Source organism: Zootoca vivipara, chromosome 13 (genome assembly GCF_963506605.1).
Source record: "Zootoca vivipara chromosome 13, rZooViv1.1, whole genome shotgun sequence".
NCBI classification, from domain to species: Eukaryota; Metazoa; Chordata; class Lepidosauria; order Squamata; family Lacertidae; genus Zootoca; species Zootoca vivipara.
The window spans coordinates 32440808-32455963 of NC_083288.1; the positions used below are offsets into that span (position 1 = coordinate 32440808).

Sequence of the window (15156 nt, forward strand, 5' to 3'; positions counted from 1 at the left end):
CGGAATTAAGATTGCCGGAAGAAATATCAACAACCTCAGATATGCAGATGACACAACCTTGATGGCAGAAAGCAAGGAGGAATTAAAGAACCTTTTAATGAGGGTGAAAGAGGAGAGCGCAAAATATGGTCTGAAGCTCAACATCAAAAAAACCAAGATCACGGCCACCGGTCCCATCACCTCCTGGCAAATAGAAGGGGAAGAAATGGAGGCAGTGAGAGATTTTACTTTCTTGTGCTCCTTGATCACTGCAGATGGTGACAGCAGTCACGAAATTAAAAGACGCCTGCTTCTTGGGAGAAAAGCAATGACAAACCTAGACAGCATCTTAAAAAGCAGAGACATCACCTTGCCGACAAAGGTCCGTATAGTTAAAGCTATGGTTTTCCCAGTAGTGATGTATGGAAGTGAGAGCTGGACCATGAAGAAGGCTGATCGCCGAAGAATTGATGCTTTTGAATTATGGTGCTGGAGGAGACTCTTGAGAGTCCCATGGACTGCTAGAAGATCAAACCTATCCATTCTTAAGGAAATCAGCCCTGAGTGCTCCCTGGAAGGACAGATCATGAAGCTGAGGCTCCAATACTTTGGCCACCTCATGAGAAGAGAAGAATCCTTGGAAAAGACCCTGATGTTGGGAAAGATTGAGGGCACTAGGAGAAGGGGACGTCAGAGGACAAGATGGTTGGACAGTGTTCTCGAAGCTACGAACATGAGTTTGACCAAACTGCGGGAGGCAGTGGAAGACAGGAGTGCCTGGCGTGCTATGGTCCATGGGGTCACGAAGAGTCGGACACGACTAAACAACTAAACAACAACAACAACTGCTTCCCCCATCCATGATAAGAAGCAGGTTGTTTTCTTCAAGCATAAACGTTAAGGGCAATTGAGAGAGAAGAAATCCATGATCAGGATTTCCTTTGGTATTTAAGTAGTTAATACAAGACAAAGTGAAATGGACAGACTCAGATGACTGAAGGTGTGCACTGTGTTATGAGGCAAAGGTTTAAATATGCATTCAGACGTGAAACTCTCTGGGTGATTTTGGGCCAGTCACAGTCTCTCAGCCAAACACACAGGGTTGCTGTGATAATAAATTGGGGAGGAAAAGAATCATGTTGAGCTCCTTAGAGAAAAAAGCAAGCAAGTTACATTCACAGGACTGATCTCATCACATCATGACACTTATTACCCTGCACAAATGAAGAAAATGGAATAATAATAATAATGTCTTACATCAACTCTTCAGCTGATACTGGAGGTGGTATTTCAGTGAACGATATTGAGGTAGACACGATGAAACTTTGAGAGGCAATGACACCAATGATGAGGTCCCCTTTCTGATGGTATTTGTGCAGTGGATTGTGTGGATACTGGACCCTACATTTAACGGGAGCCCTGCATGCCATATGAGGAAGCCGAATGAGCAGCAACACCACAAGGACCATCATTCTGAGCACAAGTGCCAAATACTCATTCTAAATGCAGATTCTCTTGTTTCCATCTACAGCAATGCCACACGTGTCACCATTATTACAATGGCCTGATGAACCTGAAATCTAAATCTCAAAATACATTGTATTTTGTATACATCAGTTCTTAATCACTAGACCTGTCTCTGAACGCTAGAAAATATTTTTTTGACATTTATAAGACTGTGTTACGAGTGAAAACTACAGCTCCCCAAGGGTTTTTGAAAGACAACAAAATAATTATAGGTCTTTAACTGCAGGGTATGATAATAATCAAATTAAAGTTGGAGTCATTCTGGGGAATTGGGGGGGGGTGTTTCAGACATCTGAACAGAAGCTTTCATTTTATACTTGACAGGGTATTGAAAGACGCTTGGGGTTTGAATGACCTGTCAAGAGTAAAGGATACCAAAAATACTTGAATTGACATCTGATAATAAGATATGCCTGATTTTGAATTTGAGCAAGACTGACTATATGAATGCTTTGAACCCTTGCTTGACAGACATTGCCACACCCCTCCCCAATATACTATTACAGTAGTAATTAGTGATGTCACTGACATCCGCCCCAATAGGGTTCAATATACACATTTATCCAGCATGTTTTAATAATGGTGACCCTCATGCTCAGAATGTTAGCATGAGATGGTGAGCATGCAGTGTTATTGATCAGTGAAGCATATGTCTAAATCTAGTTGCTCTGTATGTGCATGAACTGGCTGCATTGTATATTCAAGTGCAAAGCAACAATAATCTAAAGTGTTAAGTGTGTACTCTCAAAGCAGCCTTCTACTTCCATGGGCATATAAACAGCCACATTCTATAGGGATTGAGAGAAAAATCCCCCTCAGTGCTAAGCAAGCCTTAGGCATGTGAACGTCACATGTGCTCTCTCTGGAGGGCGTTCATTCAAAGCCTTTTAAGTGCTGATAAAGAAAATATGATAAAGAAGGCCACTGAAGATGAGCTCTCCTGGCTGAAAGTACTTGTGATGAATGGGGTGGGGAGCCCACATTCTGCAGATATCAAGAAAGGTTTTGCACACATGTGTGGAATCAGCAACAGCACATATCACTATTATCCCTAACCTGAACAGAAATCTTACATCTGATTGAATAGCCTTCTATTCACCTCTACTGCATGCTTTCATTAGTCACTATGATTAAAACAACCTGACTTGAATCATGTGATCAAGGATCAAATTTGATGGAGCCTTGCCTATCTCTAGCTCTAGTTTTCTCATCCAAATAGTAATGGGTTATATATGCATTATTTTTCCATGTCTGAGTACTCCACAGGTGAATTAGCAGGTAGCCCAATTCATTGTAGTTTTTCTTATAATCACACATAATCTGCAGCTTCCGATTGGCTGCAGGAGTTTCCTGCAGCCAATCAGAAGCCACACTTAGGAAGCCAAACATTTTGGAAGTTGAACGGACTTCTGGCACAGATTTTGTTCAACTTCTGAGGTACAACTGTATATTAATTTTTTTTTTATTCTGGAGTGAATAATCTTTGAAGGTATTTGAATGTTTTTTTCTGAAGCTTCTGAATCCTCATAACAGCCAGGGAAGGAAGGGAGAGAACAAGGTGGTTTGTGCTTTCATATGGTCTTCAAATGATCTTCTTTTTTCTTGTCCTCCACTGTAAAATGAAAGAGAAGTGTGTAGCTATGGCTATGTTATTCTGGCCCATACTGTGGAAAAGAGGGGAAAGGCTTTTGATTTATGCTCAGCAAGGAATTTAACAAGGTTTTATTATGCCCTCCCCTGACTTAGGTTGAATAGACTTTTTTTTTAAAAAAATTATCTTTGGATTGGTCCCGGAGTATGAAGGAGCAATGCAGAGCAAGAAGAACTGTTAAGAGGCTGAATTTGAGAAAAGATTTTGCTTTTAACTGTGTGCCGAGAAAGAACTCCAGAGCATAATTTTAATGGTGGACGTAGGACATGTACTCTGTGAGTTATTTATGGCCGCACCTCATACGCAAATCGGTAAAAAGAGGAAGCAATGAAATGTGATGTGGTCCCATCCAGATAAACACTGCAAAGAACTGAACAATGGAATATTATTTCTCCCAGCACACCAGGTCTGAAAAAAACATGTATGTGAAATGGATTTTATGTTTATAAGAGGTAACAAAGGAGGAAAAAGAATGTGGTCAGCTGCAAGAATGGACTAACGACAAGAAGTGAAGGATCAATTAGATATTAAATAAGTGATGATGCAGCTATGGGAGAAAATGATTGATGTATGCTGGCAACAGGAGCAGGGAAACCTATTTCAAAAATTGTATTAAATTAAAGTAATTTGTTTTGATTTGTAATAATTTGGAAAATAAATAAAAATATTTTAAAAGTCTTACTAGATTTCACAACAGCCTTCTTTTTCATTGTATATGTTTGAATTTAAGCTGTGCCTACTTTCGATACACATACATGCATACATTCATACAATTTTTTGGACAGTGACAGGATTGTGCATGGCTTTCGAACTTTCACATGTAATTTGAATCATGATATATCTTAGCTATTGTTGTTGTTGAAACGCCACTTAACAGCAAAGACTCAGAAATATATATTCTTCAAGGCTTCCTTCTTATTAGCTGTTCCCGGTTGTTCAGCTCAGGTCTCAGCAAAATAATGTAACATTTTGGGGAAAAGATGCAACCCAGTAACCCAGCACTGGAGGCTAAGATAGAAAAGATCTCCACTGCTACCATGTACTTCCCCTTAGTGCTCAGGTACGATGGAATAAAGGATAACCAAACACTGCAAAAAAGTAACATACTGAAAGTGATAAACTTGGCTTCATTGAAACTGTCAGGCAGCCTCCTGGCAAGGAAAGCCACAGTAAAGCTCACAAAAGCTAGGAGCCCCATGTAGCCCAGAACACAGTAAAACATAGTCACCGATCCCTCATTACATTCTAGTACAATTTGTTCAGTCAATGAGTGCATGTCAACATCTGGGAACGGAGGGTTGGCGACCAGCCACATGATGCAGAGGCCTACTTGAACAAAGGAGCAGGAAAAAACAATGGTGTTTGCCAGTCCTTTCCCCACCCATTTCCTCATCCTGGATCCTGGTTTGGTGGCCAGGAAAGCCAGAACTACTGTGATGGTTTTTGCCAACACGCAAGAAACAGCCACTGAGAAGATGATGCCAAAAGCAGTTTGCCGGAAGAAACATGTCACATTGTGAGGCTTGCCAATAAATAGCAGAGCGCTCAGGAAACAGAGCAGAAGTGAAATAAGAAGGGTGTAGGTGAGGTTCCGGTTGTTGGCTTTGACAATGGGAGTATCCTTCCACTTCACAAATATTCCCAGCACCAAAGCTGTGATCAAAAAAAGGCAAAGAGCAAAAGAGGCTAAGATGATCCCCAAAGGTTCTCCAAAAGTCAAGTAGCTGATGCGCTTAGGAATGCAGAGATCCTGATTTTTATTTGGAAAGGTTTCAGCTGTGCATTCATAGCAGTCGCTCAGGTCTGAAAAATAAAGGTGTGGTCTCACTCTCAGATATGTGTATTGAATTTATTCAAAATACCCTAGCTGTTCATCATGCACAGATACAAGGGATTTATTTGTCACTTTTATTCCAACTTTCAATTTAAAAAATGTTTAAAAATGTTAAGACAGATACTAGCAAAAAATGGGGAACAATAAATTAGATTCTTATTAAAATGAACCTTACCATTTTGCATTTGAGTATGACATTTATTTTCATCAAAAATATCTGAAGACTTGTTGGCTAATGTCTTAATTTGAAATTGTACTCTGTCCTCAAGTATCACCAGAAATACATTTTTCTTTAAATTGCCATCCAGACCTACCAAATCATTCTATTGAACAAAGATTTGTATGGAACTTGTAAATTAGGGCTGCCATATGTCCAGGTTTCCCCTATGTATGGCAACCCTATGTAAATACCAAAGAAAAGCAACCCCAGAATTCATTCCTTTTTTTGTTGACTGTGTCAGACCAACATGACTACCTACCTGTACCCAGAATTCATGTTTTGCTAAATTACACCCATTCTAGGTAGAGTGTATTTCTTACCCTCACGGTCTGAAATCTTCCCTTCTGGACATGGAATGCAATCATAGCAGCAAAATGGTTCCCCCTCCTTCACTTTCTTGCTAAAACCAGGATGGCAGCTGTCAGTACAAACTGAGAGTGGACGAGTCTAAGAAGGCAAAGGAAAGAGAGAACAGCAGTTTTGAGAACAATGCACTATTTGAATGATTATATAGCTAAGGAGGTTTTTCATTCAATGAATCCCAAAACGGCTTTCAAACAAAAAATAATTAACATACCATTATCATTAGTGAAACCATCTAGAAAAGCAATAACTAAAAATAAGCTAAATATCACAATTAAAGCAAAAGTATTATATGATTAACTAATCAATGCAGCATTTATAATCTGAAAACTATACTAACAATATTACCAAATCGCAGCCAAATAATAAACTAAGCACTGCTAAGTGGATACACACACTCTCCATACCATCATGACTCATAATCTTTCACCCTATTCATCTCATTAAGATACACATTACACCCATGGCAGCAAGTCTCTTCTGAAGGTTTCCTGCCCTGGAGGTGGGGCAGCAGTGGTGATGGGCAACACAGAATCACTCTCCATTTACAGTTCTTCCTCTGGGAATATGTCCCTTATGAAGGCTTCTAAGGCTGGAGGATGGGGAAAGACCATTACCTACTGGCCAACACACAGTATCGTTCTCCTCTGGAAAGAGCTCACTTATGAAGGCTCCTAGGGCTGGAGACTTCAAAATGGTATTTGATATAATAACCAGAGGTGTAAATTTGTTCTCTTGCAACAAAAACACCAAAGTGCCTTTCACACCTTAAAGAGGAACAAATGTATTTGAGCACAAACTTCTGTGGACTACAGCTTATTTCACAAAAGGCTTGAACAGTTATCACAAGTTGCTGGAAGCTGGGGAATTATAAATTGTTACTTCAAAGAGAATCAACCCTGAGTGCTCACTGGAAGGACAGATCATGAAGCTGAGGCTCCAATACTTTGGCCACCTCATGAGAAGAGAAGACTCCCTGGAAAAGACCCTGATGTTGGGAAAGATTGAGGGCACAAGGAGAAGGGGACGACAGAGGATGAGATGGTTGGACAGTGTTCTCGAAGCTACGAACATGAGTTTGACCAAACTGCGGGAGGCAGTGGAAGACAGGAGTGCCTGGCGTCCATGGGGTCATGAAGAGTCGGACACGACTAAACGACTAAACAACAACACTTCAAAGAGAAATGAAATGCAGAAAACCCCCAAGAAATTCACATTGCACAGGATGGCAATAGTCATATAGGGATGAAAGCTAAGTTCCTAAACTGCTAACAGCAGCAATTTACCTGGTTAAACCAGCTGTGCCAGATTATGACATCCTCATTGATAGTGAACACTTGGTCTGGAGGAGCCTCAGGATCTAACTGGCCAATTTTCTGTTTAGTTTGGTTGGATGAAAAAATCCAGTTGATGACATCAAATCCAGCCATTAGCTCCCCATTCTGGTCAAAGGAAACTGTGTCCCCAGCACTGTTGTTAAATGAGACAGTTCTCAGGGAATGATGGACCTAAATTGAAAAAGGAAAGGGTAAATTGGGATTCGGATTGGGCTTTTGCTCCTAGCTGAAGTTTTCTCAGGGTCTTCTATTTGATACAGCTTTGTGAAGTGGTGAACCCAAGAAAACCCAAGAAAACTAGGGGTTCGATCCTATGGATGGTTTATTTATATATCATTTTTGGGCGAAAGGTAAGATGGACCAATCCAATGTGTGATGGAAGAGCTTATTCATCTCAATGATTATTGACTCTGAGATAGCAGAAGGAATATGACATTCAGACAATGCAGACACAGTGCTATTTTTCTAGAAAAAGAGGTGCTGGAATTCACCATGAACACCTCCTTCGTTCTCTTAGAATGGCAATGATGCCCACCAAAGAGGTGCAGGAACTTCGGTAAGTTCCATTGAGTTCCCACTGAAGAAAAAGCCCTGTGCAGACATATATACTGTGCTTATGTTACATGCCGAGATCATGGAGAAAAAATAATTTAATTGTAGAGAGTGGAAGGAAGGTTAAAATGTGAACACTGATACAGTTTGTGGAGACATTTAATACATGGATTAAGGTGTAGTTTCACCCGTGCACTGCCATATGAGCATGTTAAGCATTTTGTTTTCATTATTACATTTATACTCCACCCTTCCTCCCAAAGTAGCCCAAGTTGGCAAAGAATTCCTACATTACCTGCCATGGATGTAGATTCTGAAGCTTCAGTCTCCCTCCATTCAACAACCCCATGAGTCTAGAGGAGGACATGACATGCAAAGCATAGGCCACTGCATAGATAGCATTGTAGATGCTGTAGCTGTGGCCAATCATACTCATTTCAAAAAATGGTGCCGTAAGGCTCTCCACCTTCTCTTCCTCAGTGCAAATGTCCCCTTCCACCACATCCATATCTTGATGCAGAAACACACAGCCAAAGGCATTTTGCCAGAAGTTCCTAATGAAACCATCTTGTGGGGTGTTAGAGGGTTTTCTGCTCTCCACAAATTGGTGAAAACGTGGAAGATCTCTGGAGTGAATTTGTAAGGATATGGCCCCAGGGAAAATTTGCATATCCCAATCCTTCTGAAAAACAAATGAAGTGAGCTCCACCTGGGCTGTTCTGATCCACACTTTGCCTTTTGGATAAGCTGACACCTGCTTTTCTTCTGACAAAAATGGGAAAAATCTAAAAAATGCCATGGAATAAGACGGCCCATATGCCACCATAGCATTGGCTTTGCTGGCCATCACTTGGGCATATGTTTTTTCCCCTTCGTCAAACATCTCTTTAATGTTGGGGACAAATGTTAGTGTGGGGATTCTTACTATGAAATCAAAACAGATGCCATTCTGGGAAAACATTGGAACCACAGTTTGCAAAAATCTTTCTCCTTCAGTAGTATCCATAATAACAACCCCAACCCATGTCCATTTGAAATGCAAAAGCAAAGAGAGAATCCCCTCATATTGAATAGTTTCCTTTGGTATCACCTGATAGAAAGGAAGGCCTGGTGTTTTATCATTCATCACCGGGGCAGGGCTATATACTAGCTAAAAGAAGATTAAGAGAGAAGGAAATGAAGATAAAATAACTATACCTAAAGGTAAAGGTAAACAACTCTGGGGTTGCAGTGCTCATCTTGCTTTACAGGCTGAGGGAGCCGGCATTTGTGTGCAGTTTTCTTGGTCATGTGGCCAGCATGACTAAGCCGCTTCTGGCGCAACGGAACACCGAAACCAGAGCAGTGCATGGAAACACCATTTACCTTCCTGCCGGAGTGGTACCAATTTATCTATTTGCACTTTTTGCCATGCTTTTGAACTGCTAGGTTGGCAGGAGCTGGGACCGAGCAACAGGAGCTCACCCCGTCACGGAGATTCGAACTGCTTACCGTCTGATTGGCAAGCTTTATGCTCAGTGGTTTAGACCACAGCGCCACCCACGTCCCTCTATAAACTGCCCTACTATACAATTCCCTTGGGCTTTTTCAGTATTTTGAGGCATTTGCATTCTTTCTAACAGCAATCATTATCATTGTTGTTGTTTGCATTTATCAGTCACATTATACAATAATAAGTCTCAAACTGATTTGCACAGGGGGGAAACGTCACATAAAAGAAATTTAGTACATAACAATTTAAGTTAATAAAGAATGCAATACAATGCTTAAAATGTTCATCTAGTAACATATTAACAGGCAGAAGTCCTACCTACCCCACTTAAATGTAAGCACTAGAACAAAACCAGGAACAAATAATGTATTTGTATATGTTTATCATTCATCACTGGGGCAGGGCTATATACTAGCTAAAATGTATTTGTTCTTGGATTTTTCATATTGAGAGTATATAAATATCCTATATTGTTAAAATGGGAAAAAATATAAAAAGAATTATGAAGGAGGGGAGGTAACCACTACTACCATTGGAGGCAACATTAATGAACAAAAGCCCAATGTCACCAAAGTGGTCCTGAAGACTGAAGACAGACAAGGATGGTGCTAGGCAGGTCACACTAGGAATAGTATTCCCCACATATGATTTCACCACTGAAAAATCAAATTCTCATAGGGCTCCAAACTTCCAACAGGTGGGGAACACATAGAAGGTCCAATCCTAGAACACAACTGCTGTATTGCCAGCACACTTTTGAAATACCTCTGCTCCATATATTTATCTCTGAGGGAAGTTTTGGAATGGGGATTACCCAGCTCATACTGCCAATACATTAAACATTACATTTCTTATGTAATTATTTGTATATATTGCCTCCAGCATTGGAAGCAGTGTGCCTCTGGCAAATAGTTGCTGAGGATCATGTTAATTCATTCACAGCTATATTACTCTTAAGAATCAGAGACAGAGATTCTGGCTGGATCTTTTGTTCTGACACATTAGCTACTTAAACATATAAGGGAAAGGTCAGCTCTACCCTGGCGACTAATCTTATCATTTTACAATGTGAACAGGGCGGGGGTGATAAGTATTCTGATCATTTAAAGAAATAGTCACCAACATAATTATAGTGTAAATTCACAACAATTTTTCTTCCTCTCCATTGTGAATGTATAAGTGTCCTTGACTTAACATATGGCACTCACAAATATTTGAGTACATAAAATGCACCTATTTCTGTTGTCAAACATGAGGATGTGTGCAGAAGTGTTACAGTTCTATAATAGTCTTTTACATATATTGACATGTACACAAAAATATACCCATAAACATCTTACCTGGGGCATCTTGTAGATATCCAAGATATTTGCCATGTGAAGGGAGGTTTCGGAGTCCAGTCCCCCAATGACAGCTATTAGGTTATTCTGCGTGTCACATACATAGTTAGGGAAAAATCTCTCCAGTGTGGACATGAGTAACATGGTGGCATGATAGGTCCTCATTGCAGTAAAATGACTGTCATAGATGTAGAAGCCCAAGGTGACATTGGGTAAGAACTGGAAGTTTTCATTGATTTCCTTTACTGCAAATTCCAAGGCCAAGATATGCTGGTAATTTTTAGGTACTACTCTAGAACAAGAGTTACATTCTGTTTAAGAAGGATATCTCACATTCATCACTTATTCTATATCAGTGTACCAGTTATTCCACACTGAATAAAATTAGCACTCTGATCTAAAATATCTTCATCAGAAATATTAATTACAATATTTCTTACTGAGGAATTGTCAGGCTGCTGCCTGTGATTCCCGGGGAGGTTGCCCAGGAATGTACAAAGACAAGGAAACGTTTCTCACCCTCCACTTTTTATTCAGCATTTACAGAGAGGGGCTACAGAACCCAGCTTCTTGGATAATGCCTTTGTCCTGAGTGAATCACCACACACACACACAGACACACACACACACACACACACACACACACACACACGTATCTCCCACATCAATCTCATCGTCTCTCCTACAGGCACTGCTAAGTGCCCTCTGTCTTTGAGCAATTTGTCTCCTACTTTAAAGGTTCGCCAGTTTCTGGGAGGGGGGGAATCAGACCACTGTTGTAACTCTATACAGTGGTACCTCGGGTTGCAAACAAACGCTTCAGGTTACAGACCCCGCTAACCCAGAAATAGTACCTTGAGTTAAGAATTTTGCTTCAGGATAAGAACAGAAATCGTGCTGCGGCAGCAGGAGATCACATTAGCTAAAGTGGTGTCTCAGGTTAAGAACAGTTTCAGGTTAAGACCGGACCTCTGGAACAAATTAAGTTCTTAATCAGAGGTACCACTTGTACTGTCTTCCTCTTCCTCCTCCCTGGAAGGGTCAGCATGGGGAGGCTGTCTCCACCATTCCTCCTACACTGTCCACTCCCTGACAGAGGCTTATAATGGCAGAGCCTTTCTTGTTGTTACTCATTCCCATGCCCGTTAATGTGGTTGAATGTGCTATGCATATACAGTTCTACCTGATTACATTCCCTTACTACTGACTTAAGAATAAAAATACAACACGTGCTGAATGAAGCAAGCTGCTACAATAAATGATTTTTTGAACAACCCTGTTAAAGAAGAGGCTACTTTCCTTTTATATGCTTTTCAGCAATTTCACCTATTTTACACATCTATGGGAATCTTCACTTAGTTAACAAGTCAGGTTGCGCTATACACATGGCAAAACAAATCATTTCTCCACCATTCCTTCTCTGCCCAGTCCCTCACAGGAATACAATTATTGTGGGCCTAATTTATTATAATGTGATGTAATAAAAAAAATATTTGAAGATAATAGATACATTACCATGACAGTATGTATAACTTCACATTTTGATGCACACTGATAGTATCAGTTGCTTAATATCATCAGTGTTGGAAATTTGGAATTCTGGATAATGTCTTGATAATTTACCAATGCAGAGAAGGCTCTATTGTAATCTATATGATTCAAAATAGCTTGGATTACCTCACACATAAACTCTGTTTCTAACTATATGTCTAACTATGTTCTAATCCTACAGTATGTACATTCATTTGAATAATCTTCTTCTTATATACTATTAACATTTACCATCCGTTTCTATGTGTGGCAGTAGTCAATTACAGATGCTTAAAGATTCGTATGATACAAATAAGACTAAAGAAACAAACAACTTGTATGTGAAGCAATATCAGAGGAAATGAGGACTTAGAATGAAGGTGTGTGAGAGAAATGTGAGCTCGAATACAGTAATTTTAGAGAAGCTTGGTGTGAGGTACTAACTGATCATAGTTTTTGAGTGGGTGGGAACTTAAATTGATTCTAGTACTGCCTCTGCCATCCATGATAAGAAGCAGATATTTTCTTCAAGCATTAACATTAAGGGCAATTGAGAGAGAAGAAATCCATGATCAGGGTGTCCTTTGGCATTAAAGTAGTTAATAGGAGACGAAGTGAAAATGATAGATTCAGATTACTGAAGGTGTGCACTGTGTTATGAGGCAAAGGTTTAAATATGCACTCAGACATGAAACTCTCTGGTTGACCTTGGGCAGTCACAGTCTCTCAGCTGAAAACACAGGGTTGCTGTGATAATGAAAGGGGGAGGAAAAGAACCACGTTGAGCTCATTGGAATAAAAAGTAAATAAGTAAGTAACGTTCATTGGCCTGATGTGATCACACCATGACACCTCTTACCCTGCACAAATGAAGAAAATGGAAATAATAATAATAATAATAATAATAATAATAATAATAATAATAATGTCTTACATCAACTCTTCAGCTGATACTGGAGGTGGTATTTCAGTGAACGATATTGAGCTGGACATGATGAAACTTTGAGAGGCAATGACACCAATGATGAGGTCCCCTTTCTGATGGTATTTGTGCAGTGGATTGTGTGGATACTGGACCCTAGATTTTACAGGAGCCCTGCATGCCATATGAGGAAGCCGAATGAGCAGCAACACCACAAGGACCATCATTCTGAGCACAAGTGCAAATACTCATTCTATAGGCAGATTCTCCTGTTTCCATCTACAGCAATGCCACATGTGTCACCGTTATTACAATGGCCTGATGAACCAGAAATCTAAATCTCAATGTACAATGTACATCACTAGACCTGTCTCGGAATGCTAAATAATTTTATTTTACATTTATAAGACTGTGTTAGGAGTGAAAACTCCAGCTTCCCAAGGGTTTTTGAAAAACAAAAATAATTATAGGTCTTTAACTGCAGGGTACGATAATCACCAAATTAAAGTTGGAGTCATTCTGGGGAATTTCAGGGAGGGGGGGGGGAATGTTTCCGTCATCTGAACAAAAGCTTTCATTTTTATACTTGACAGGGTATTGAAAGACACTTGGGGTTTGAATGACCTGTCAAGAGTAAAGGATACCAAAAATACTTGAATTAACATCTGATAATAAGATAGGCCTGGTTTTCAATTTGAGACTGACTATATGAATGCTTTGAACCCTTGTTTGACAGTTAGGCATTGCAACACCCTCCTCCTCAGTAGTAAATAGTAATGTCACTGACATCCCCCCCAATTTGGTTCAATATACAAATTTATCCAGCATGTTTTAATAATGGTGGCCCTCGGCTCAGAATGTTTGCATGAGATGGTGAGCATGCAGTGTTATTGATCAGTGAAGCAGATGTCCAAATCTTGTTGCTCTGTATGTGCATGAACTGGCTGCATTGTATATTCAAGTACAAAGCAACCATAATCTAAAGTGTTAAGTGTGTACTCTCAAAGCATCCTTCTACTTCACTGGGCATGTAAACAGCCACATTCTAGAGGGATTGAGGAAAAAAAATCTCCCTCAATGCCAAGCGAGCCTTGGGCTTGTGAACACAACATGTGCTCTCACGTCCTATTACCCAGTGTTCACCAAAGGGCAGCCCAAGGATACTACAGGCTGTGGAAGATAACTCAAGAGTGCTCTTAACACAATCATACTTTAGGGTTTCTGCCAATTATTAAATTCCCTTACCTACCCACATTGAATGCCAAGATCAAATAAGTATACATATGATCAGAAAATCAAAGCACCTTATGATGTGGAGTAGCCAAAAATGAGGAGTCTCAGTGACCAATCAGGAGCTCCCCAAATGTTCCTATTCGGCCCCTACCCTACTCAGAATTCCTCACCTGTCATCAAACTTTGCAGTGCAGAAAAAAGGGGAAATTGTTCCATACTGTAGAGCAAGTGAGGGTGGGCAAAAGAGGAAGGAGGAGGGGCAGAGCAAGCTTAAACAACAGCCTGATCTCTCCCCGCTGATTGGGCACTGCTTCCCATGTGCTCACAAAGATCTCCTCCCCATGGGACACACCAACTAATCTCTTCTTCCAAGAAAGATAATTTGTGTGGTAAATTCCTTCTTCAAAAGAGCAGGAGTGGCATTGCTAAAGCTATCAAGACTTCTTATTTAATATAAAGACTCCTGAAATGCCTCACTCCTGGGATGTGAAAGCAGCATTAGTTAATGTATAGCTCAGAACATTCAAGACCAATGGTTCAAAAGGCAAAAAATAATTGTTTCTCTTAAAATAGATTCCACTAGTGGTAGAGTTTGCTATTCTATAGTTGAGAGTACCTTAGGATAATAAGTTCTATGGCTATAGTCTATAAGGAATTCACTAGTTACATATGTCTCAGCAACAGCAAAGACTATAAACCCATGTGATTCTTTTTAAAAAATTGTGAAATTTTAAGAAGAGTTGCTGAAACCAGTGATGGAGGAAGCCGCTCCAGTACCCGGAGCGGCACCCCGCGACGCTGCACGCATGTGCGCAGCATTGCAGGTTGATAGCGACGGCGCTCCAGCGCCGATCCCGGCACCGTCTGTACGGTGCTGGAGCGGCAGTGGCGGCAAGCCGCGGAGTGAGTTTTTTTTACTGGGCGGCTTGGGAGGTGCCGTTGCCATGTCACCCGGTAAAAATTCTCGCTCCGCAGCTTGCTCGCTCACCTTCTAGGCACGCGTGAGCGGAGGCAAGGGACGAGCCAAAGAGGGGCATGCCGAGTGTCACCCCCCCCAGGGTGGCACCTGGGGTGGCCCGCTCCCATTGTATCCCCCTTGCTACGTCCCTGGTTGAAACACAATTTGAAGAGAAGAGCTTGAGTATGCACACATGACGTTTTTTTATTAACAGTGTT

The 15156-nt window shown here is 40.6% G+C and overlaps 1 protein-coding gene across 1 annotated transcript; it reads right to left on the reverse strand.

Annotated features, from left to right (window-relative positions):
* Positions 1 to 4058: 4058 nt before the first annotated feature.
* On the reverse strand, positions 4059 to 12971 carry LOC118095435 (vomeronasal type-2 receptor 26-like). Its single transcript, XM_060281218.1, has 5 exons — positions 12760 to 12971; positions 10296 to 10587; positions 6861 to 7082; positions 5532 to 5658; positions 4059 to 4960 (listed from the first exon to the last, which is right to left on the reverse strand). The coding sequence occupies exons 1-5, from the start codon at positions 12969 to 12971 to the stop codon at positions 4059 to 4061; spliced, it is 1755 nt and encodes a 584-aa protein (XP_060137201.1).
* Between the last annotated feature and the right edge of the window lie 2185 nt (positions 12972 to 15156).